This window comes from Prinia subflava, chromosome 4, assembly GCF_021018805.1.
Source record: "Prinia subflava isolate CZ2003 ecotype Zambia chromosome 4, Cam_Psub_1.2, whole genome shotgun sequence".
NCBI lineage: Eukaryota > Metazoa > Chordata > Aves > Passeriformes > Cisticolidae > Prinia > Prinia subflava.
The window spans coordinates 10456580-10483019 of NC_086250.1; the positions used below are offsets into that span (position 1 = coordinate 10456580).

Here is a 26440-nt window from a genome sequence, read left to right on the forward strand (position 1 = left end):
GACAAGAACTACTTTGGTACTTGTGGCTTTTTTATACCGTGCACTTTGTTTTTCCTGGCTTTTGATCCTTGAAAACCTGACTAGTGCTGTGTTTACAGACTTGAAAATATTTTTTATGTTCTCTTGGGGCTGGCAAATGGATTATGTGATAGGTGGTCTTGAAAGACATCTAACCCTGGGGACAAACCAGACCTCATAACCTGCAGGAAAAAATGGAAAAAATATAAAAAGGAAAAAGAACATATTTTCATTATACCACTGCCATTTCAGATCATATATTTCAACTTCCCATTTAACATGGGCACAACCCTGTAACTGGGCTCCATTTCCCAGAGGAAACTGAAGCTCCCCACTGCCATGGGGTGTGTGCTCCCTGCAGCCCGAGGATGAGCTCGGGGCAGGCTGCAGCTCTCTGGAGAAGGTGAATCCCAATGGCAGCTGCAATACAGAGCAGCATGAAGGACTCCAACTACAATTCCCCAGCATTTCATGACAGCAGATTTGGGGAGCTCCCATCTAAGCATCCAGTTACAGTTCTACAGATAAAACTAAAGAGTTTTTAACCAAGCTACTCCATTCTCCTCTAATATTTAGTTGCTATTCTGGATTATTTTATTGGCTACTTGCTGAGGTGTGTGAAATGAGTTATGTGCAGCCTAAGAGAGGGCATCAGTGGAAAAAATCCTTAGTAACTTTAATTTTAGCCAATGGCTAGAGCAGAATGACTTTGGGGATTCTGGTTGTAAAAGAATGACATGGGGGAAAAGGCTTAGAAAACTAAAGGGGGGAATGCATGGCAAAGGCACCCTGATGCACTTTGGTCAAATCAAAATGCAAAAAGCCCAGAGGTGGTTCACTGTGTTTGGGATTTTTTCCTCATTTTTAAGTTCTAGAAAGTATAGTTTGTTGATAGAGAAGATGGGACGCCAGAAATGTGCCAGTCTGCAGTGCTGCTGTCTTGATTTCATTATCACTTGTCTCAAAACTCATCTCTGCATACCTCAGTCTTTACATCCTATTCACAGTCTCACCATCCTAGAAAAATTTTGAATGGCAGAGGAAACCCATCCATCTCCACAGTGAGCAGAAAGGTCCATAGACACTAATTTGTTTCCTCCAAAGTAACACTTTCATCTAGTCTTTATTCAAATATTAATTGACTAGGGAAAAAAATCACTTGAGAAAAACTGACGATGGCTTTTACTATCTGGGGAAATTTTAGCAGCCTGTAGGAGAAAGAACAGCATTCATACAGACACAAACACAGCTCATGGAGAGCTCATGGAGAGGAAGAATTTGAATGAGCTGCTTTTTCCATGGTTTGAAAGCCTAATTGCCAAAGAGACTTACAGCAGCCACTGTGAAGATGGCTCCCTGCAAGAAATAACACAATAGAAACCATTGGAAAAGAATAAAGGAAGGGGAAAATGAGAAGAAAGGAAAGGATAAACACTAAGAATTGGCACTCCCACCCATCAAGCAGGTGGAAGCTGCCAGCATTTTCCATCTGGAGTTCCCCTGCCCCATTGCAAAGCAGCAAGGACCTGGCTCTGGGGCTGAGGCCACATGATGGGGGTCACAAAAATGTCAGTGTAATCCTGACAGGACCAGTTCCCATGGCGGAGAAGGAGGTTTGACAAGCAGGGACAGCTCTCCAATTCCCTGTCTCAGCTTTTACAGGCAGTACCAATCTCAGCTGGTGGCTTGATCCTGTTAATGAAAACTTCTGTGCATCTGTATTCCTTTAAAATCACCCTGGTAACTCTGCCCCTTCCACATGCATTTATCTCCACACAGCCCTGCCTCTCCACCTCCAGAAATATGCATTTTTATGGATGAGTCTGGGTATTTTGGAAAGAACAGATCATGGAAAGATGACAGCCAGCAGGAGTTGGGAACCCTTCAGATCTGTCCCCCTTCCTGCCTACTGCTGTGACCCAAAGCCACTGCACCACTGACCTGTGGGACAGGGAAAGCACCAGAAGCTCCTGAGGGCTTTGGAAGGGACCTTAATGACCATCCATTTCCTACAGCCCTTCTGTGGGCAGGGACACCTTCCACTAAACCAGTTGTTGGAATGTTCTTTTTAGCTCTGTCACTTTATATTCATTATTAAAACTGTGCCAAGGCTGTGGCTACATCTCAAATGTAAATAGTGCACTTGTATACTACACCAGTTTATGGAGTAGGTGTCTGTATGATGGATTAGTAAAATTCCACAGCATGTTTTAGGAATCAAACACAGACCCTTTATCAAAGTCTTCAGACACGTCAAGTGTATTATAAATTTGCTCTCAGCATGAAAAGCAGATTAAAACATTAATTTTTGGTCTCAGCATGTTTTTGATTCAAGCACATGAACCATCTTTGTTTTCCCTGTATGTTTTCAAAAGAATGACTTGTTTATAACAGGTTTAGGCAAGCTGGTGCTGGAAAGGGAACACGACCCTTTCTTTTATTAAATATCAAGACCTAGACTTCCCCTGCTGGAAATAACAAGCACTGGATTTATTTATGCCAGAGGAGTGGAACACAAAACTCAGAGCACACAGAAAAAAACCCAGCAGTTTCCTTGAGCAGTAATAACCATCTAACCAGGGCAGCACCAGCTAATGCTCCCAGCACTGGTGGCATTTTCCTAGCCCAGGTCGTATGCCTGGTGTCACACACACTGGAACTGAATTCTAATCACCAGCACAAGGCAAGAGGTTCAGGATGGCTTCCCAGGAGGAAAAGGCCACACTGCTACCAAATCCCTGCCCAACCCCTCCTGTCCCTGCACACCTGCTCTGCACAAGCCACAGCCTGGGTTTATCTGCTCAATTCATTCTCCAACGAATGCATGTTCTGTGTGCAGTGTTACAGCAACCTAAAATTCTGCCATGCAAGAATGAACTTCTCAGGTCTCCCAGTTGATTCTTGGAAGCCCATTAAGGAATCAAGCAAGTTTCCTATGGGGACTTGCAAATGAAAGAACCACGTATTTTTTACCTAAACTGTCCAGATCATCACACATAGCACACATTTGCTGGGGAATCAAGTGATCTTGGTAGCTCGTTGGCACCACACATTGTATTTTTCTCTGTAGAAATATCACAAGCTAATGCTTGGTGTAGAAGGGATTGGTCTCAGGGCAGTTTGCACAGCTCTGTCCCCCAGCAGCTATGCAGTATTACCATTTTCAAAAGACTTATCAGCATTGCTGTCTAAGGATCTTCCCTGGGCTGCATGATCCAGAGGTAGACACAACAAATTCTCCTCTGTAAATGTCAGCACTCGCACTGGGCGAGCTCTGGTTTCCCATTAACACACAGATGGAGGATCAGACCAGAGATCAAATGTCAGAGTTACCAACCATAGGAAATTAAATGTTTAGATGGAAGAAAAAAAAAAAAAAAAAAAAAAAAAAAAAAAAAAAAAAAAAAAAAAAGCAGCTTTTTTTCTTCCTAATTATATCTCTAGTTTTATGCAACATGACATAAGTTGAAGGTCAAGAGAGCAGATGGAGGTTTTGAAAGGAGTTCTGAAGTTCTGATTTAAATCCCCCAAGAAAGACCAAGACCAAGGGTGGCCACTAATAACTAATCAATAATCTTGATGAATCCAGAGGAAACTGCTGAGAGGCTCTGAGTAGAGGCTGGTTAAATTCACCTAGGAGAGCCTGAGGAGTTTGAGAAGATGCAGCTGTCAGGAGTGGTGGGAAGCTGAATTCAGCCAGCATCTGCCCACCTTTCATTGCAGACAAAGTGTAAACGTGTGACTCCCTCTCACAACATGCCTGACAGGGTTTGGCATCCCTGCTAGCCAGAGCTTGTGCCAGGGCTGCAAATGGAGCTGGACATGGTTTGGCACTGGCTTGGCAAGGAAATAATGGCATCTTTCTACAGCTGTGCAGGAGAACTCCCCGTTCCTGCACAGCTCACACCAGCATATTGTGCTAAGTGCCTTTTCTATATTGGAGCAAATGAGCACTGAAATTCTTATCAAGCACTTGGTAAGTTCAGGTTTCATTTTTGATGTCATTTGGCATCCAGTTCATACCCTCCTGTCTGACAGTACTGGCCACCTCTCTAAAGCAGATTTTGAACTTCAAGTGTGTCTCAGCCTTCCCACTTCTTCTCTCTAGTTTCCCAAATGACTTCCCAAAGCAGGAAAATGGGGAGAATGCAACAACTTTCAAAGTCACCTTCAGGAGCAAAGAACGCAGAGCCCAGAATAAACAAACACACATTTAATTTCTTTGAAACATTGGAGGGGTTCAGAGGAAACAGAAGGCAGGATCTGGAACAAGAGCTAGAGCCCTAGAATTACACAGTACTCCAGCTGTGGACACACATTTACAGTTGCTCAGGCTGTGTATGTGAAACCTTGCATGAATGACACATTTGCTATACAATGTTAACACAGCAAGTATCAAACACCAGTGCATGCCCAGGAACAGTGGCAAACAGAGCTGGGAATCCAAAAATCACACCATGGCCTGCTAGAGATAGAGGAAAATATATATATATATATATTTCAAACAAACAAATAAAACCACACACACACAAAAAAGGCAGCTCAAGCTCTTGGCCTTGTTCTTCATGCTTCTTTGGGTCTGTATTTGGAGTACAAGCAATACAGTACTCTCATTATAGCCTTCGTATCTCCGTTCACAATATCTGTGGATACACAAACCAGAAACAACAAAACCAGATGGGAAATATTAGCAACCCCTGGAACAGGAGGAGACTGCACCTGCCAAAGACAATCTCCCACTTTTCCCCAACTCTAATGTGAACTTGGACAATTGAATTGCAACAGGCAGAATTACAAAAATAGGAACGACGGAGGTAGAAATTAATAATTTATTAAATTAACTTGAAAAAAAAGGGATTTCAGCTGCTCTCTATTGCTGGAAGGCAAATAAGGGCAAATAATGCAGACTAAGAATTTCACTAGCAAAGAACAGAGTAGATAATTTAATAGGGCTTTATATCTTGAGATTTTTCATGATTATTCTGTGTCAGGAATCATGTTGGAATTACCTGACACTTCAATTTTTTGTTGTAGTATTTCCATTATATTTTGCTGCCATTTGATGTGTTGTTTTTTGTTGGGGTTTTGGGTTGATTTTTTTTGTTTTGGTGTTTTGTTTTTGTTTTTTTAATTTCATTTTCAGCTTCTGTTTTCTTGGCTATAGAAACTGCTCTTGTATTTAAAAGTTGCAGTGGGAGAGGATAATGGATTCAGAGGGTTTACTGTTCTTATGCTGCTGTAAATCACTTGGAGAAAGACTAACAAAGAAACACTAGTAAACTGAGATCCTTGAAGATTCTAAATAGTGTAGCTGTAGCAAGGACCCCTAAATCATATTAACTTCACTCACTAGCTGAGGATTTCCCCAGTGAAGCTAAAGGACTTGCAGATGTTAAAACCAGTATTTCTTACACTGGTCATCTCTGTGTTTGAGGCAGTGCAGAGCAGCCAGAGGGGAGGAAGGAAAGCATACATTTATCTCTTTTTGCACAAAAGGTGGATCTCAGCATGGAGACCTGAGCCCACACCAATTACTCTGTTAATGTTAACATAAATAAAAGCTCTTTAGCTTTCCAGGCTCCTGGCTCTGTGCAGCACAGCAGAATACCCACAATTCATGAATGCCCAGCATGCAAACTGCTGATATCACCAAAGCAGTAGTGGGAAAAAGAGAACAAAAGGAAAAACAAAGGAAGCCCTAAATCCTCTCTTTCCCTCTCCACAATGCCATGTGTTACATACCCAACACATGCACCCACTCACAAATAACTAACAGGGAGCTAGAACTGGAATAATGCTTTTTATTTTTAATAAAGATTTTTTATTTTTAATGAAAACTTCCTTATTCAGCAACAAGCTTATAGGGGAATGCTGGGATTATAAGCCCTATAAGAGGTCAGACTTTGCAACCACAGCACCACCCATTAATTAACCACATCCCTCATCCCACCAGGAGCTGGCACCAAATTTTTTGGTGGAATATTTTAATTGGAAAGCTGGACTCATCCAAATAGAGCTTGTTTGTTTGTTTGTTTTTGTGGTGGAGAAGGAAAGAGGAGTATGCATGTACATTGATTCAGTGATGGAAGCATTTGCTTGGATGACTGAGATCAATATTCATCTCCCAGGTCTGAACCAAGCACAACAGTGACTAAAAACCTGTGGCTTTCATATTCAGACTGACCCACCACTCCTCTGAGTCTGAATGGACTGATCAGTGTTTCTGATTTTCCAGACCTATTCCTCAAGGTATCTTCCCACAGAAACAACCTTGCTTTTAATGCACTGGAAGTTTTTATGAGACAGGAAAATAGCTTTGCCTCCAGCTCAGCTGCTGTAATTTCCCTAGGAGCTGTCACTGGTTTAAATCTTTAACAAATACTGAATTACTAAACAGCTTAAGTTTAGTATAAAGTCACTGAACTTATAACAATCCAACTTTTTTATTATAAGAAATAATGATTTTTTAAAAAAAATAAAAAAATCTTATTACCTCTACCATTCATTCTGCATGAGGAGCTGTAGGGCAGCCATATAATGAAATGTGTCACTATCATTTCCAGAACCTGCTTCCTGCAATTACCCAAACTTTTGCTGAGCTGGGATGTTAGCAATTCTATTCCAGGTAAGTTTGCATGTCATGACTCACCTTCAGAGTTCACAGGAAAATTCAGAAGTCCTGCCTCTGCTAGCAACTCCAATGCAAGGTTAACGTTGTGGAGCTGTAGGAGAGAGAGAGATATTAATATAGCTCACAATATTTTCTAACCAACAGAAGGTTCTTAAAAGTATCCCTCTAGTAGCTGAAGGTACTGATTCATAAATATGTACTCTTATCCCTCGCCTTAGTTTTGATCAAGTGCACTTCAGAATTTTTACCAATTATCATATAAAATTAGATCCATCTCCAGCAAAACCTATCCCATTAGGTGGGCAGAAGAACCCATTTATTTAAAAATAGATCTTGCATGTGAAGAGTTGTTTAATAGGGAAAACAAGCTAGATTCCTAACTAGATCTAATGGATGCAAGGAGTTATTTCTGGGTATATTTAAACAATGCCCGTGTGCTCACCACACTTGGAACAAACAAAAAGGAAAAATTTCTCCATATTTCATTCAGAATTGCAAAGGTCAGGTATGCTTGTTAGCTAGAAGTTTCTGCTGTGCTTCTAAAATGTCTATTCACATTAATAGTAGTGATGACATCTTTAATAACACTCATCAAAAATTGGGCACACATCTATGCATGAAGGCTGAGGGGTTTTTCTCATTTTTCTTCACTGCTTTTTGTCTCCCTTCCTGACACAAAAGCAGCATCACACACATAAGCAGTAGCTGTAATTGATTTTTTAAAAGTAATATCCCCTTCTAATAGTTCAAGTGCAGTTGTTTGCTTGGCTGGTAATTAACAAATTCCCTTCCTCTAAAGGAGTAACAAGACCTGAATGAACTTCAGATTGTCTCTTCCTGCCTTCCTTGAGCTACTGGGCAATTTATCCTTTGGGAGGCTGCTGTTCCCAGTTATATTGTGACAACAAGCACAGGAGTCCCTCCTGCATAAGCCAAGCAAAGCCCCTGTGCTCTGAAGTGAAGAAACAGATTTGTGTTTCACCTGATTCTCTGGTTTACAAGTAACTGAGACTGCCTGCTGGGATTCAGGTTTGTTTTCTTCCTCTGATACTGAGAGGGGAGCTTAAGACCATGCAGTTCTACACAATTTGCCGATCGGAATGAATAAATCAAATATTTCCTTAGTGAACCAGCACAGGCAAAAAAACCCACATTTCCCTCTCTTTAATGCGTTGGGGATTTTCAAGGAATGGCAACAGGCACATTGCAAAAAAGCATCTTCAGACAGAAATACCAATAATTACTCAAGAAAGGGAAGCCTTGAAAATAAGGTGCTTTGTCCAGCTGTGCTTCCTGACTCAAAAGAGCTGGACACGTTTCTAGAATTTACTACTGCACAGCAGCCAGGATATCTGGGGTGTTATCAGCTCTGGGCCTGTTTTGGCAAAAGTACTGAATTCACACAGCTTTGATAAGCATATGAGCCCTCCATCATCATCATCTCTGGACTCTACAGATAACATCCCTACTTTCAGCCTGAACTATTTTGTGATTATATTCTTTGTCACAGAAAATGCACACCTTTCTACACTCACGAGCATCCAGAGCTGCACTTCTGTATGGTTACCTGTTAACGCCCTTTTTTTGGCAGTAAACTCCCCAAAAAACCCTGCAGCAAACCCACCCACATGCAGTGTTGTCTTCTTGCACCTCAAAATCGATCACCTCCTGAATTTCACTCATGGAATGGCTTTGGTTAGGAGGATGCACCACACTGGCCCCAACAGAGCCTGTGGTTGTCACCGTTCCAATAACAAATGAGATCTTTTAAATGCCAGCAAAGGCTACATCTTTGTACTTTACTGCACCAATTAATGTCTAAAATGACAGGGAGTTAGAAAGCACAGGGGAATTGAAAGACATGTTTTGTGTACAAATGACAGCTGAACTCTGGTTGATCGATATTTTTAGTTGTAGTGTCATCCCACTTTTCATTTTGTAATGAGCATCAGAGGAGAAACAAATGGGAAATACCACTTTGGCAAGCTGTTCAACAGCAGGTCCAGTCCTTGGGCATAACTTTGCTAAAATGAAATTGCTACATTTTGTAAATGTAATACATTTTATGTAAAGAACTGTACTGAAGCAGTACCCAACCCCATTCTATTCTTCTCTGAAGCCAGTGATGGGCAGGGTAAGAACTAGGAAGTCTGAGCTTTGATTTGTACCAGAATTTTAGGGCTATCTCATTTCCAGAGAGACATCTGTGATGCTAGAATAGGGCTGAACCAAAAAGAAAATGGTTATTTATGAGATTTTAAATAAGAAAATATTCAGTGTCTTCTTCCGAATAAAGCCAATGGAAATGTTAAAAATTTCTGTCCAACTCAACGGGAGCACACCAAACAACTTTGAAAACTGATTGGAAGAGAAAGGGAAGAAAAACAACTCTAGGGAAATGCTTTGATTATGTCTGATTCAACCCTTCAAAATATATTTTTCCCTGTTCTTAGATTTAAAAAAAAACCCACATTTTTTTCCCAATACTTTAAACAGTTACCAACTGACAGCAATGAAATTTTGACAACATTTGAACCTAGGCATCAAACAATTGTGCTTTTAACTTCCTGATGAAAAGCTCCATGGGAATATTTATCTGTTAATATGGGACCGTGGAGAATTTTCATTACAAATAAATATTGCCCAGGGGCATTAACTGTGCTAAGGGTGGGAACTAGATGAAAGATTCATCTGTGCGGGGAAGCCGTACTGCAAACCATGCCAGAGGAGAGATTTTCTTCTCTGGCAGCTCTCAAGCAAAAAAGATCTTATGCATTTCACTTCCAGAGATTTGAGCACAAACCAGGAAAAACAGCTACAGTTTCAAGATTTTTAGAGCTACTCAGTGGCCCAAATGAAAAGAAAACCTACCCACACCAGAGACAATCTGAAAATACCTCAAATATCTCAAAATATATCAACATTCCAGACCTGTGGAGGAAGCAGCCCAGCACACACTTTCTTCTGGCTGGTGACAGCTTTTACTTTTAAAGCACAGATGAAATCTGCCTGGTAGAGGTGGAAAAAGTGCCAAGCAGGTCTGGCTGAGTATGTAACAGCCCCCAGCTTTGGGGGAGGAAAGGATGTAAACTCTCAAGAGCTGCCCAAACAGAGAAAGGGCCTTCAAAATGTTCTGGCCATGTCTTCATTAAGGTATATTTTTAGGGCAGCATAAAGAAACTCACATGGATCCAGTTCTGCTACGGAAGAGGTGTCATCCTCTTCAGATCCTGTTTGCAGGACAGACTGGTAGAAGAGAACACACCCATTCCCCCCCACACAGAGCCCTGGATCTCACCATAAGGCTGCAGAAGCATGGCCATGCCAAACAAATGCAAGTAACAGGTGTTTGCCTCCCATGAGATGCTAATTTTGAAGAGGACACCGACCTGTTCTGAGATATTTTGACAGCACTGAGAGCCTGTGTTGGCAGTGTCCCAAACCCCCCTCCTGCAAACACCGTGGGCATGGGACTTCACACACAGCAGGAGCAGTGGAAGCAAGAGGCAGAACACACAGTTTGATGGCTCAGGCTCTAAATAAATACATAACAACTTACCATCTCCATGGTGCTGGCCGGAGTCAGGAAGAAATTCCTTAAATTCAGAAAGTAACCCTCTAGTTGTCCAATTAAGAGAAGTAAGATAACCCCATCTGAAAACTAGATAAGAATTACCTGAATGTTATTTGGCTTTAGTAACCTATTCCAGTAAATGCCATTCTAGCAATAAAGGAATTTAAATGTTACTCGGGCAAGCAGAGAGTCTAATGACTCAGCTCCCTCAACCTCTTCCACAGTGAACTTCACGTTTAGTTAGATAAGGCTCCCAAATTTGTACTTCTGAAAATACAATCCTGTAAAAGGACAGCTATTAAAAAAATCTATTCCAAATATGAAAATACTTCAGAGGAGCACCCATACATAACTATAAATAATAGAAAATTGTGCCTAGTTATGTATGACAAAACACTTGAAAAACCCCTTTTTCTTACAGTTGCCCACTGGAAAAATCCAGAAGAGCACTCCGTTCACCAGAGCCCAGGGTGCTCAGCACAAATTCTCTTGCAATTTCATACTCTAAAGAAGTTCTACATTCAGAGGATGAGGCTCTGAAATGTGATGAAAATAAGGCCTTCATACCATGAAGCAAATGCACCATCAACAATCATTAAATACAGCAATGAACTTGGCTTTCATTTTATTGTTTAGGACACCTTTATTTCCATCCTGACAAGGAGAGCACCCTTAGGAGGTGGGCAGACTCTGAAAATCACTCCCTGTAGCATAACAAGGGCAGCATTCAATACAAAGGCTGGATTTTTGCATTAATTATTAGCTTCAGAAGCTTCAGAGACCAAAGCTTGATATCTTAACTTAAACCTGGAAATTATTGTGTTGCCAAGTTTCAAATTACTGTAACAAAGAGGAGAATTCCTAATGGTGAGAGGAAACAGCCAAATGGCTGACAAAACATGGGTGACGTGCAGCTTGGAGCACTCTACCTGGGATTCGATGTCTTTCACATTTAATCCTAATTTTCCAACATGCTGGTCAACAAACTGCAAAAGTGCCTAAAGAAAAAAGAAAGGGAAGAAAGGGGGAAAGGATAAAAAGTAAGTTTTTCAGCATTTAAATTCAGCCTAACAGATTTTGATGTCTACTAAAAAAGTAAATTACCTTTTTTACAGCATCCAGTTTATCTGGAGCACAGCTAAATAATTCATCAAAGGCATCATCTTCTGTATCAAAACAACATTAATTGGTTTTATTTTGAATAACTGAGAGACCAGAGCTCTAATGTGGTTCCAGAAGGAGAAAGGTATTTGCAACTTACAATCCAAGGAGGAAAGGAGTAGCAGGGAGGCAGAGAAAGATGCTGCTTTTCTATTTATCAGAAGAGAGGATGACAGGCTTCCCTTCAGTGTGACCACAACATAGAAAACAATTTACTTCATTCAGCTCTGCAATTTTCACCTGCAGAGGTTCTCAGTTTGTGCTGCCACCAGTCTGAGCACTGGCTCACTAAGGTTTATCTCTTTTCACTTAGGTTTTTAACCCTGAACCTCTGGGATAAAATGCAGGGAGCAGAAGAGCTGTATGTTATACTGCTCTCCCCTAACAGAAATGCCAGTTACACCCAGTTGGCAGATAAAAAACAGTCTCCTTCCTTCAAAAAACCACAAGCAAGATATGGAGACCCTGTCCTTACTCTGGAAACTCAGAGACCTCAAAAACAGCCAGTTCTGCCACCCAGTTTAAAGTGAGCAATGAGCTGGTGCCAGCAGAGCTGTGCCAGAGAGCCAGGAGGAGTCTGAAGAGTTCCAAGGAAACGAGATCCATCCAAGTCCCACCCTTACCTCCCCTTTCTGCCCAGGTGCAGCAAAAGCAGATCCATCTCTTCCCCCAGCCACAACACAGCTCTGGTTCAAGCATGAGCAAAATTTCATTTGAAACACTGCGAGCAACGACAGACACTCTGGCAGCACAATTAAATGGAGAAGCAGCTTCTACAGCAGAGGAAAGCAAAGGCAGCTTTGCTTAAGGGAAATTCCTTCCAAAAGACAGTGACAGAGACGCCTCCTTTGTGAAAGGGATTCCTCAGGTTTCTCTGTTCTGCCTGTCTGGGGGTTGCTGCAGGAGCAATGTCAGGGAATAGGTGAATCCATCAAATAAATCAGAGAGAGCCCTCTTCTGGAGCCACGCTTTGGGATTTCTCTCTTTGCTAAGAAAGCTGTGTCAAAAATAGAGAGAGAGCATCTTGAAGAGTGAATTGCAGATTTCTCTTCCCAGCAGAAACAGCCCACTAAAAGAAACACCTAATTATGGGTTGGGGTTTTTTCTTCCTTTTTCTTTTTCTAATTTTATTTTCTTTTTTTTGTTGTTGTTTGGGGTGAGGAGGTGAGCGTTGGAGGGGGGTTTTTTCACAATTTCATCCCACACTAGAGAACACTCAGTGGAATAAGTGATAAATACTTATCAAATGATATTGTTTGCACCTCTGCAAAGGATGGAAATGCCAAAATAAAGGGCACAGCAGAGAATTCAAATGGTTGCCTTGGTTCTGTGGGGATGCAATGTGCTACTTGGCAGCAGGGAAGAGCAGCTCACACTGAAGCCTGAGCAGTGCCCAGACCTTCTGCAGGCTTTGCACATGGGGACATTTTTCACCTCAAGCGTTTCCCAGCCCTCAAAAGCTCTAAAGGTAAAAGCTCTGGGGATGTTGGTTTGACTGAGCTGCCATCCATAACCAGTGTATTTCAAAATCTCATTTGCAAACTGTGGGAAGGAAAGCACAAAAACCAGTAGCAACAAGGACCCCAGCTCTGAGGCCTTTATAAATAGTTCCAACAGCAAACATGGTCCATGCACAAATCCAAGCTGCGCTCTTCCCCGAGCCAGGTTTCTTTTTTGGGTCACCAACCCACCCTCATGCCCTGTCTCCCTCCCATCTGTTGCCTGTAGTCCACAGGCAAAGTGATCCCCCAGTTTCCAAGCTGATTTGTGTTGGTATGAACAGGCATTGACAGAAGACATTTGGAGAAAAACACCAGGGAAAAATCCATGAGTCTCCATTAACTTTAGTGGGAGCATACTGATTTTATCCTGGTGTAAAAATGGATCAGGACATGGTGTATGAAAGCACATAATGAAACACTGAACTTGGCAATGCCAGCACTTACTTGACTGTGCTTCTATATTCTCTCTGGAAGTGCAATAAAAAGCAAGAATTAGAAATATGATTTAGCAGGGTTGATCTTATTCATAAGCTTTGCTTATCTGCTATGCTGTAAAGCAGGAGATAGAGTTCAAAGTGGCATTAACTGTATGTCAGAGTGATTTTCCAACAGACATTTTTAAGTACACTGTATATCTGTGTAGGGTCTTGAAAGCATATGAGATTTTAACTGGCCCACACATCGATGAACATTTACTTTACAAGCACAATTGTCAATATCCTCTTCCAATAAGCTGCTCATGATATTAGAGCTTGAAGATGTTCTGGCATATAAAAAATGATAGGAAAATCTGTTTCTACTTCTTAGAATAATGTTCACTTTTTTTTTTTTTTTGATATAAATGGAATTCTACTACTTAACTCCTTTAATAATGACAGTACCTCACACTCAGCAAGCTAAAACATTTCTTTCACAGTAAAATAAGAAAAGAATTGCCTCCTTCGTCTTTATTTAAAGACACAACAGCAAAAAATTGAAAGTAGATTTAAACCTTTGTGGCTTCGGAAAATTTCCAATTTAGCCTGGCACAGGTAAATTTACAGTCCTGGAATCTTGTTACTATGTTTGCTCTGAAATTCCATGTCAATGACAAATGCTAAGCTTTGGGAATAATCATGTATATTGGTTTAGAGAAATTTATATGTAGAATAAATTAAGGTATTGCACCATAATGCCAAACATGAAAAGGGGAATTTTTAAAAAAAAGGGAAGAAATCAGAGAAACAACTCACATGTGTGTGCATGTCTGGGCTTACACCTTTTTCATCACCATGATCCCAGCTACATTTTGTAAGGGGAAACACAGCCACAATGTTTCTTTTCTGACTGACAGTGTAAAAACCAGACATATCCCTTCTTACTTGTTTTCTGTGATATATTCCACTGCATTTGATGTCTTCAGTCCTCCAGAGGTGGTCTGTTGAAAGGACAATGTTGGGTTTGTCACACAAAAAATATTCCTTAAACAAGTTTTCATGACTTGTTTGCTGCCTTAAATGATTATCAGAGGGTATTCATTCAATAAATTCAGTAAAATTAGTACTTTGAGAGATTTCTGCTTCCTTCTGCCCTCTTCAGTCTCCAACCAGAACTCTCTTACTTCCCCAGCAGTCCTTGGTGTTTGCTGCTCTTCCCTTTCAGGCAGAAAAACATTCTGTGTTTACATACACTGGTGATGCTAATTTTTGGAATTATATCCCAAATTGTGGGATATTCAATACTCTCCTACAGTCCCAGAACTGACTTTAAGAAACAAAATAGAGGAAGAAAGCGTGTAGATCTCTGCTTGTAGAGAACAACACCAAATTGTGACCCCAACAGAAGAGGGGTAAAAACTCCCATCACCTAAAGAAAGAAATCTTCAGCATTTAAAAAAACTTTATGATTTATGAATACAAGCTACTATTTTAAAACACAGCTGCAGAGTTTCTTTATTTTCTTCTTTACAGAAATCAACAGCTGCTTTCAGTTTGGACCGTTCCCTTGTTTGGCTGAGGAAGAAAAACAGCATAGTAGTTTTCCCCTTTTAAAGACAGAGTGTCTGAGCTGAAAACTCAATCTAATCCAACAAACTCAGAAATTGAAAGGTGTGGTTCACAGAAAATGCGAGTATCTCTTTCAGCTGCACACACACTGTAATTCTAAGCAGACTGGCCTTATGAAAGGACTCTAGGATCTACTGTAACAAACACTGGAACTACAAATACCTCGATGGTGATTGTCTCCACTTGAACATTTGGAGGCAAGGCCAGGGTGGGTTCAAAGTGCTTTGCTATTGCAACCAGAAGATGCAGGGTGCTCAGCAAGTCCTTTGCCAAGATAGCTATGGAGTGTAAAGGAAGAAAACAATGCTCAGAGTGCAAAACCCGTGAACTTCCCTCCAACAGCAGGCATCCTCCCTGTGCAGAGGGCCCCAAAGTCATGGAGGGCCAGAACACAGGTGGGAGGGACATCAAACTGGGGTTTATATCATGTCAAAAGTTAGCAATAGCACAGTTTGAAAGTGAGACATACAGGGGTGCTGAGGGCTCTTAAGTGATCCACAAGCCACACACTTAGAGGAGGCAGACCCAGGAGGGGTCAGATATTTCTGTCTCACTTTTGATTCAACTAGTAATTGAAAACAGGTTGTTTAATTACTGTTCTGGCAGCACATTGCCTCACAGCAGCCTTATAGCACAGGAAGCCTGTGATGGATAATTTTCTTCCATTTCACTTCTGCACCTACTTTCCACACTCCATTTCAGCTGACTTTCTTCCAGTTGCAAACACTTGGCCACAGCTTCCAGAATCACAGAGAGTTTCTGTCGCTGTTTCTTTTCTGTTAATGCAATCTTTTCAACATCCAGCTTGACACATCCTAAGTTTTCTTTTACAGATGGTCCACAGGAAGAAGGATGTATTTTAACACCATTGTAGGGAAAAAGAAAATAATTAGAAACATAAAATGACAGCGAAGCACACAAAGTCTTGTTTTAAATGTTCAATATAATTTAAGAGCTCTGCAAAAAGGAGAGGACTCAGATCACTCCTTGTAGCACCATCCCCCAGCCCTAGCTCTTTACATTCCTTCTACAGAAATCCAAGGAGTGAATCTTTCCTGTAGATAATGTACAGTCAGTATCAACTCCTATATAGAAGAAATCCGAGCTCATTGCTCGGGCAAGTAAATGATGAAAATCGGTCAGTCCTGCTCATGCTGCTGCTCCCAGCCTTGGTGGAAAGGAGATAGATTTAAAAGATGTCCCCAAAGTGAGGGAAAAGGGAAAGAAAAATGTAGTAGGATCAGGAGAGATGGAGAAATAGAAATAGATAACAGGCTGCTCCAGGAGGTCACATCTTTATACAACCACCATATAGTGCCAAAAGCCTTTTATATTTTTACCAGTACCAGAAAAGTTATTTGGACCCAGAGCTTTTAAATTTTTCTTTTCATTTTTCTTTTAAGGCAGGAAACATATATTGCAGTGCTGATTCCATCCAATGTTTCTGGTAGCACCACAAGCCACCTTTGTGTTCCTGGTTTATGACACTCTCCTTCATTTCAGGAGCACTGAATTTCCCACTTCATAGTTAACCTTTTTATTATCTCAACTAGCAGGTAATAGGAATTTCTTAGAAGTAAAATAAGCATGTAAAATAATTGGGAATTTGTTCAGAATTGTGATTATCACAGCTGGCCCCAGTGCAGTGAGAAGTGATGGCAGGTCGCTGAGACTGCAATTCCTGAGGTTTGTATTCTAATTGGAAAGTTCCTCCATGAAATGTCTGCAAGAACTAAACTCAAAGGAGCAGCTCACCCAGGAGATGATGAAGTACCAGCCCATCATACAGGTCTTCCTCCAGACTTTTAACTACTATATGTTCCTCTTTCAGAGTTCTGTTGATCCACTCAGTCAAGAGCTGCAGGGGAAAACAGAGCAATTATATTCCTGTTGTTTAGACAATACAGCACTGGGTGCTATATTCTGTTTCACCTCTCTCTTCAGCCCCTTATCTCAGATCTTGGTTTGCTTTCAGTCTCCACTTTGTTTGTACTTTTTGGTTGTTTTTTGTAGGGCTAGTTCTTCCTAATTTTCAAGTGAGATAGAAATCTCTCTACTTACATTCCAAGGAATTCTGTTATACAGCTGGGAAGAGAGACCCTCTTCCCACTTCCACCAGGCAAAAGGCTGCACAGTACACTTCCCATCCCCTGCCTTCATCACACACCACAGAATTCACACTAATTCATCTGCCAGGCAGAAGTTTGTAAGAGAAGAGGCTTGGCTCTTTCTGTGGGTTGTTTCTTGTACTCACCCATGCTACTAGCACTCCTCCCTCCCATCTCCTGGTTTTGTTTTCTTTTTCTTTCTGCAATATTGTACCACTCAATCCCCAAACACCTCCTTGGAACTTTCTTGCATGGCAGTCCTCCCACTGGCCTTCCAAAATCCTTCCTGCCTTCGCAATGGGAAGCTGCTCAGGAAGCCAAGGTCTGGCTACAAGAGGAGAGGAGCACATGTGCTCCTAGACAGGACAAAGCAGTTCCTCAGCACTTCTCCAAGCTTGTGTTTTATTCACATGTGTTGAGACAAAGGGAACATGGCCTGGTGAAGCAGAACAGAAAAGCAGTAGCCCCAGCTGGCTGTCAACCTGAGCATCCCCCTTGTAGGGGGGAAGGGTATTGCTTTTATTGCTGTGATTGTTATGAGTGAGTGTCTGCAGTGGATAATATCCTTCTCACTCGGCATAAACAGAGGAGAAAATTCATAGCAGATTCCTGTAAGCTCGCCAACATTAACAAAAATGTAAGAAGGGTTCGAAAAGAAAAGTCTCTGAGAAGTTTGGAACTGCACAAGAAATAAGAAGGCCTGAACTGAGAAGCTGTCAAACTGTAATACACATCCTCTGTGGAAAAGTAACAAGAGAAGAAAGCTCTGCTCTTCAGCTGATTCCTGTGGACACTTTGGATGTGTGAGGAGTAGAGCAGTACCCCAAACACAAGAGTACAGCCAGAGGGAAGGCAGGAAAGCAGCAAGTACTGCTGAGCACAGACCTAGGGCATGCCCCCTTTCCTCTCCCAGCTTGGCACAGCCTGCAGCTCACACAGCTCTGCTTTCTGCCCTGCTGTGGGGGTCCCACTCAGCTGCAGAGCAGAGCCTCATGTCTAAAAATGAGTAAACAGGGAAAGAAGAAAAGGAATGCTTCGAGAAATTTGTTGCTGGCTTCCGAATGCAACCATCTTCTATTTTACATGCAGCAACTACAGGGAGTCATTTCATATTTCTCAGTTCTCCAAAACCACCTCAAAATGAAAATGCAGTGAAGCAGTCTCTCTCCCCAGGGAGTTTCTTCTCTTCCCTTGTTCTTCCCTTGAAGATTCCTCCCTGTCCCTGTCTCCATCCCAAAAGTTTCTCTACAGAAGCCATCAAATCTTTAGATTAAGAAGGCAATCAAGGGGCACTGATGGGCACCCAGAGGACTTTGTCTCCCTCAGGACACAATTTCCACCTCCTCATCACACAATGAAAGTACATTAGACAGTGATAAACACCGTTTCAGGAATCTCTGACAGGAAATGGATCAAGCACTGAAGCCCACAGAAATTTTCATGGCTGAGGAAAACTTTTCATTTTTGGCAATTTCAAAATAACAAATCCAGTCTTTCTGTAGACAACATAATTACATTTTGCAGCTCCACCTTTCAGACTTTCCCTTTGGTATAACAACATTGGGAGAACTTGACACAAAATCAAATCTTTTTGATCAAATGTGCATGAATACCTAATACAGAAACACACCTACCTGCATGTTTATCAATGCTACAAAATACAAAAAACAGCACATATCTTAAGCTGCTTTTCATAATATTTATAACAATTTCAGCACCTCCATAATGCAAGGAGTGCTGGTCTCATAAGACACATGACATTTTTCTTCCAGGAAGTTTCATTACATGGACTGTGCCATTAGAGAAATTGAAACAGTGATTGAACACACCAGGGAGACTTTCGAAATTAGATGGAAATAAAGTACTTGCCTGTAGAACAGGATTCATCCTTCACAGTTACCTCAAGCAGGCAATGTACCATACAAGGGCCTGAAGCCTTTCTGCCCAAATTCCTGGTGGTTTGCATACTCTTCATCCCACCCCCCTCTGCTCACCTTGCCAGCTGAGCCAGCTGCTGTTGAAGGCAGCTGGAAATCAGTAGAGGAATCCTATAAATTACCATGGGACCAGTGCAGCAAACCTGCACCACATCTCTCTTCAGTCTCAGCACATTCTGTCACGGGTCTGCCTGTGCTCCCAGCCCCGTGTTTTGGCTGGATTCTCATTGCTGTTACATTACCATCACAATGAAAGAGCAGCTGGGTGCTTCTGGTGTGGCTCACCCACACAGCCCAGCTAAGAGAGATGTCACCCCAGAAGCCACTCAAGCTTTCTCTGCACTCCACACCCAGCACTGCTCACTGCATTGGAAGCTTGATCCTGCCTGGCCCCAGCCACCCTGATGCTCTGCTGAAACAAAAGCTCTGCTCCACTTGTGTGGAGCCCAAATGCCAAGAGCAGAGCTCATTCCCATCTCTAGAGAGTGGGGACTGGGGTCAGAGAGCTGGGCAATTTACAGGGCTGAAAGAGGTTGAAGAACCAGGATCTTTGTTTCCTTTAACACAACTGGAGGTGAGGGTTAAGCTGTACAGTAAAAGAAGTGGTACCAGTTTCAATTCTTCCAGTTTGGGGTTGTTGCTTGAGGTGGGTTTTATGAGTTTCCTCTTCTCACCTACGGGAGGAAGCAAACAAGATCTGTCACAATTATCAGATATGACTAAAGCAAGTTTGCAGCTAAATCTGCTATTAGTTTGATATTCCAAATATGGCTAATTTCCCTATGTAGAGACATTTATTTTTCATTTTAACTAATTCCTTATGAGCAAGAAACTGGTATAGCAGAGTACTAAGCCTGCTGTTGGAAATTATGCTTGAGTGCACTTCAAATCTGTATGATCTAGATGGACAATTCTAGAATGAGGAAAACACACTTGGTCAGATCCATGTTGTGAAGTTTAAACTTCAGTTAAAAGACCAGCTAGACTTTGTGTTGCTTCCTCATGATCTGCCCCTAAAGAGTCAGCATCCAAATTACACACAGAGATCTTACTCATTTCTGATCCAGCCATGGGATCCCTGCTGAAAAATACACAATTCATTTGTGCAGCACGTTTTCTGTTTGGCCCTTCAGGTGGTTTTTTGGCCTTTTTCTGTCCTAGTTCATAAAGCACATACCTTTAGGGATGACATCCTCTGTTAGGAACCGATCAAGTGTAGAAGGCTGTGTAAATGCATTTAAAAAGTCTGGATCCATTGTCTTTAATCACTCTTGGTAAACTGGTAAAAAACATTGTGGGGGAAGGGAACATGAGTAAAGGCACATAAAGATCAAAAATAGTGCTAAAAAAACAAACTGAAGGAGGTTTTTTATCAATTACTATGTCATCACTAGCTGCTTTAAAAAAAAAACCTGAGAATATATTTAAGTGTGTACAAAGAAAAAGAAGTTAAAAACAATTATTTTTTTCTGTTAATCATCAAAACGTGGGGACAAAAGACCTGAAAACTTTAAAACGTGCTTTAATTATATCTAATTGTATTTTCCCTGTATTAGATAAGTAATATCCTATTTCAGCTCAAGTGAAAAAGAAGTTTTCAGTCCCTAGATATTAATGGATATGTGCTAGAAAATAGAAAAATTACTAATACTTAAGGTAAAAAAAGAATTAAATCAAGAACCCAGAAGTTAAATTACTGAGACAAGTTACTAAATACAAGCAGCTTCTTTTATTAGACCAGCTGGTAGAGCTGTGGGGAAACCAGGACAGCTATTGGCATCTGAACAATCTCTTCTACAAATTCTAGTACAGAGTCACAGAATCATTTAGACTGGAAAAGACCTCTGAGATTGCTGAGTCCCACCACTAAACCATGTTTCCAAGTACCACACTTGTATTGTTTTTGAATCTCTCCAGGAATGGTGACTCCAACACCATCCTGGGTAGCCTCTTCCAATGCTTGACAGACTTTTCTGTGCAAAACTTCTCCCTCATATCCCACCTGAGCCTCCTTTAGCACAAACTTGAGGCCATTTCCCCTTGTCCTGTCCCTGTTCCCTGGGAGCAGAGCCTGAACCCCCCCCTGGCTGTCCCCTCCTGTCAGGAGTTGTGCAGAGCCACAAGGTCCCCCCTGAGCCTCCTTTTCTCCAGGCTGAGCCCCCACAGCTCCCTCAGCCCCTCCTGGTGCTCCAGCCCCTTCCCCAGCTCCGTTCCCTTCCCTGGACACGCTCCAGCCCCTCCATGTCCTTCCTGTCCCCAGGTTCCAGAAGTGCCCCAGGGTCTGAGGTGTGGCCCCAGCAGTGCCCAGCACAGGGGACAGTCCCTGCCCTGGCCCTGCTGCCACCCCATGGCTGGCACAGCCCAGGTGCCTTTGGCCTCTTGCCCACCTGGGCTCCTGTCCAGCCGCTGTCCCCAGCACCCCCAGGGCCTTTCCCAGCTTTGCAGCCCCTCTGCCCAGCCTGGAGCTGCAGGGGTTGAGTGAGCCAAGGGCAGGAGCCAGGACCTGGCCTTGCTGACCCTCAGACCACTGGCCTGGCCCATGGGTCCAGCCTGTGCAGATCCCTCTGCAGAGCCTTCCTGCCCTCCAGCAGAGCCACACTCCCACCCAGCTGGGTGCTGTCCATGAAATGACTGGTTGTGCCCTCCATCCCCTTGTCCAGATGGTCATTAAAGATATTAAACAGGACTGGCCCCAGTGCTGAGCCCTGGGGATTCCACTTGTGACTGGTCACCGTCTGGATTTGACTCCGTTCCCCACCACTCTGGGCCCAGCCTTCCAGACATGCAAGAAGCAAGATGGTTCTTCATAAACTAAATGCACATTGATTGAAGTGCCAGAAATCAGAATTACAATTTGCAACTGTACTGTGGCCTGCAGATGTGAAAGAAACTACAGGAGGATGAGGGCTCTGGACACTTACAGCAGACTGCGGTTCTAGCATGAGAAGAGAACTCATCCTTCCCAACAGTCCAAAAATCTCTGGATGTCAGAGCAAAGCATTTGTGATGACAAGGAAGACTTTTACTACTGGGCCACTGTAGAAGAGGGGATGCTGATTGGTTTTGTGCTTTTTTAAACAGAAATGTTTAAATGTTAAAATGTTGAGATGTTCCATATTGAATGTTCCCTTAGGAGAGGACTCCCACTCTCTACCCAGGGTGCCCACATTGGGAGCCCTGTTTCCTAAGGCTTCCTGCGAAATGAGTGGGAATGGCAGTTCTAAAGAACAATCCAGAGCATTCAAATGAGTGGTTAATCCCAGTTTTAGGAATGGGGTTCCCTCCATTTTGGCACCAGAGACAGCCCTGGCTGCTGCTGCAGGTGCCTGAAGTGAGATGCCCCCACGACCCAGAGCAAGGCACCTGCTGAAAATGCTGTGGCATTTTCAGAACATCTCCAAAGTGACATTCCTCTGCTTGATGGCTTCATACACCAAACAGCACAGTGCTGCTCTGAAGGCTTTCAATATTGCTTAGAGGCTCCAGTCAAAGTGCCTTATGAGGATGTATTTGAACACAGATTTTGCCAAAGCTGAGAATATCGGTAGAAAACAGTGACTGGATGCTTTTGCACATCAATCTGTTAAAGCAAATTGGTACAAAATTGCCAGCAAGGCACGAGGGGAAAGGGTCAAAAGAGAATTCATTTCCTTATGGTGGTGGCAAAACTGAATGCTATCTCTAAAACGTGTTTGATAAAAAAAGATAGGAGAAATTGAGTGATGTAGTGCCTGAGGAACAAGTGAACTGTCTGAAAAACAACTGAGATAAGACTGCCCAGACAAAAATAACTGAGAGAAGTTAATTGAGAGCAACCCAAGGACAACTTACTTTTAAATTAGGTTTCTGACAGCTGTGATGCCTTGGGGAAGTCCAGCTCATAACAGGAATGGTCTGTGCAAACCACAACTTACTCTCACTCAGCTTTGCAATATTCAACTTGTGCATCTCCTACTTCCTTCAACTATCAAAGTGGTGTGCACTGCCTGCCACACCCTCAGGTTCTTTTTGGCCAAGGAACCCGAACATCAGAAGCCACTCTAGAATTTGGAAACCTGTAAGAAAAGGTCTGAAATTCAGAATTTGCAATAACGTAACATAATACCCTCTAGGGCCTCAGTCCTGTGTTGTCAGTCAGAGCTAAAATTGCTACGCTGGGTAAGATTACTTTGCCTGGCATCCAGTCCCTTGGGGAAAAAGAAACAGAACCCCAAAAACTCTAAGCAGTGCAAGGATCCAGAGACACTTCCCCAAAGCATTTACAGTCTGCAGTTCAGCCTTCTTAGAGCAAAGCTGGGGCCTGGTCACTGGAAGCTGCCAGCACATTTACTCCCCATGAGCTCCCCACACCTCCCTCGAGCGTGTGTCTGTCCCTCTCACCCCTGAGGAGCAGGACTGTGGCCCTACAGCTTGTAAAGCTCCATCTCCTGTTTCTTGCTCTGACCCACCACCATCCCCTGAAGGCATCATGCAAAGACCAACTGATCCACGTTTTTCACACCACTGTTAATGCTCTGTGTCATTCCTGCCCTGCTACCCCAAACCCTCCATGTCCATCTCTTTCTGAAACTGAGAAAAGACAGCCTACAGTTATCCTTCCCTGGAAAACCAGCTGGTCACCCTCAGTGCTCTTTTCTGAGCTTCCTCCAGCACCATCACAGCCTTTTGGAAGTCTAGGAACCAGACCTGCCCAGATTTAGAGAGGTGCACTGCAACAGTCACAGTGGTCTCTGCTCCTCTACTCCTAAATCTTGATTGCTTTTTTCATCACTGCTGAACCTTTATTGGGAATTATCTATTAGATCACCAAGATCTTATTCCTACATAGCAACACACCATTGAGAGCCCATCATTTATTGTATTTCAGCTCACATTTATCAATATTGATTTCCCACGGGCATTTCAGAACCTGAGAACTGCAGTGCTTCAGCATTTAATAGACTCATTGCTTATTACTGATAATTAGCATTCACAAGCAGTCCTCCATGTGGCAGTGCAGCATATTGGTGATGCTTGCTCTCAGCAACAGCCTTTCAGAGAATTACATACTGCAGGAACAGCATGAAATGGAACATGCCAGGGCTGGGACACCTCCTTGGCTGAGCTGTTTAATGAGAAACAGGAAGGTCAGAAGAGTTTGTGGTTCTCACGCACAAATTTCCATATTTGCTGCACCCAGCCCCTGCAGCCCATCAGTTAAATTTGCTGCTCAGAGCTGTGGATGACACCCTGGTTTCTCGAGCCACCATCCTGCACAAGTTTTTTATCAGTACTTGTAGTACATTGTAAGAGACAACTGCCTGAATACTGACTGTACAGGCCTTTATTCATGCCATCTTTAAATAAAATAGATGCTTAATTATGGGCTATTCAAAGGAAACAGCATTGTCTGAATAAAGCACTCATTCTCTGAGAAGACCATGGATGTGTACAGGCTCTGCTTTAAAGCTAAGGTGTGTTTGATTTCTTGTGTGCCACCTTCAGTGGCTGCCAAGAAGGGAATTGGTCTTAGGTCAGGAGCTAGGCTATTGCACAAACTCACAATGTCTCAACTACTGAGAAACAACTAATTCTCAGGTTGGGTCAGAGCAGCTCACTTTTCCTCCATGAGTCTTCACAGGGTCTGGCTCCCAGATATCCCCAAGGCACCACTCAAAGCACTAAAGGAGGTCCCTGGCTTACAAATCAGCTGCAGAATATTCACAAGGCACTTTCCAGTGCTACCAAACTGTTTAATTTCCTGTTTGAAAAGACAAAAGCCCTACTCTGCCTAGCTCAAAACCATTTCCTAAGTAGATCACACAAAGGAGTGGGGAGGAACAAATGTGAACATTAACAGTAATATTTCCACCTTTGGGAAACCAGAATTAAAAACAAGTAAGGAAAAGAAGACAATGCACATTGTGCACCCAGTTTAAAACTTATTTTCACTTCCCTGTGTAGTGCCAGACTTTTCAGGAGCCATCTTTGCTCATAAGCATCCAGAAAGATGTTATCTCAGTAAGAACAATCCAAACAAAGACAAAGAAAACCTTCCCGTTGAGAACACTAATTATGAAAAAAAAAACCCTGAAGGGGTCCCATTTTCCAAACTTACTATTCTCTCCTTCAGGAACTCTCCAGAAGCTCTTCCAGGACCTTGTCCCAGCAGTCAGGATGCGATTTCTGGGGAGAGGGCTGAGGCCAGGCTTGGAGCCCTCCCGTGCAGGGCAACACAAAGCGCACAAGGGGAAGTTGTGCCGCAGTGCTCTGCTCCTAAAAATGAAACCACGGCCCCATCCGGAACTCAGCTGTCTGTGTGCTGGTCCCTGTGCAGAGGCTGAGATAAAGAGGACTGCAAGGGCAGGAAACGTGCAGCCCTGCAACTCCTGCAACACCAGGCAGTGTAAAAAGGTATGATCCTTCTTAGATGGCACTGCCCAGCGTGACTGGGCTACTCTGCTGTTGGAGACACTCAGAGAGCACTTTTGCTTTGTACATAATAAAAAACTAGCCAAGAGCAGACAAGATTGTGTTCAATCCACCTTTTCCTCATGCTCCTTGAAGTATTTTATAAAGCAGATGAGGACCACTCCACCTACCTGGCAGAATGAGAAATCTAGAAAATTATTAATTCATTTGTCCTTAGAGAGGAAGTTAGCCACACCAGGGCCCAAAACCCTCACGTGAGACAAGAGTTCTCTCCAGCACACAGTGCTGCTGCTCTTCCTCCCCTTTTGCATCACTGATTAAAGAGGAAGAGCTTCCTACAGAAGTCACCATTCCTGGGCATTTCCTCCAGGTATGAGCTGCATTTATGAACACACCTTTTTCCCTCCAAAACCTGATGTGGTGACCAGTGCATGAAGTATCCAGACTTCTGCAGAACAGCAGTAATCAATCCTGTATGAGTTGCACTTGATTTCTTGCCTATAAGATTTTTTCTTTTTATACATTTTTCATGTATTTGTAGCTTTGGAAACTGTTAATACACGGTTATATAGTTCATAGAATTTTTCCTTCCCTTTCTCTTATGTTTTAGAGTAATAGGCAAACTCTTTTAACATTCCTGAAATTCTGTTGAGTCTTATTCTCAAGAAGAGAGCCTCTAACAACGACATTCTGTTTTGCAACCAGAATCTGAGGAGACATCACAAGAAAATAGGGCAAAGCAGCCCCTGGACCAGCTGCAAGAGGTGACCCAAGGTGGATGTTTCTGTAAGTTCTCAAAGCACATCTCAAGCACACACCCCCACCACAAATACCTGGCCCCCACATGAAAATAGCCACTGAAGAACAATTCAAGGGTTTAACAACAATAACCAGTCCTGATAATGCATTTTCCTGCTTCTTCACACAGCCCTGCTGTATTGGAGAGCCACTCTGCACACCAGAGCAAAGGGAAGCTCACCATTCATAAATTCTTGCACAGATTTTTCTATTGAGAGAAGAAAAAAGGAGTAGAAAACATAGTGATCATTATTT

The 26440-nt window shown here is 42.6% G+C and overlaps 1 protein-coding gene across 2 annotated transcripts; it reads right to left on the reverse strand.

Moving 5' to 3' along the window:
• Positions 1–3386: 3386 nt before the first annotated feature.
• On the reverse strand, positions 3387–25211 carry PARVG (parvin gamma). Of its 2 annotated transcripts, XM_063395405.1 has the most exons (14): positions 25074–25211; positions 22808–23031; positions 20154–20255; positions 19586–19650; positions 16687–16789; positions 15615–15755; positions 15094–15209; positions 14248–14303; positions 13331–13353; positions 11328–11389; positions 11153–11221; positions 10209–10310; positions 6668–6740; positions 3387–4661 (listed from the first exon to the last, which is right to left on the reverse strand). In XM_063395405.1, the coding sequence occupies exons 3-14, from the start codon at positions 20230–20232 to the stop codon at positions 4582–4584; spliced, it is 969 nt and encodes a 322-aa protein (XP_063251475.1). In that variant the 5' UTR covers positions 20233–20255; positions 22808–23031; positions 25074–25211; the 3' UTR covers positions 3387–4581. The 2 variants fall into 2 exon arrangements, with proteins under 2 accessions (XP_063251475.1, XP_063251473.1); XM_063395403.1 differs by lacking the exon at positions 22808–23031.
• Between the last annotated feature and the right edge of the window lie 1229 nt (positions 25212–26440).

Excerpts from the sequence above, each read along its gene's own strand:
- PARVG (XM_063395403.1), bottom strand. The coding sequence starts at position 20,232 with ATGGATCCAGACTTTTTAAATGCATTTACACAGCCTTCTACACTTGAT. Across the intron at positions 19,651-20,153 it reads AGAGGATGTCATCCCTAAAG|GTGAGAAGAGGAAACTCATA; the intron begins GTATGTGCTTTA and ends TTCCTCCCGTAG. Across the intron at positions 14,304-15,093 it reads TGGAGACAATCACCATCGAG|ACCACCTCTGGAGGACTGAA; the intron begins GTATTTGTAGTT and ends TCCTTTCAACAG.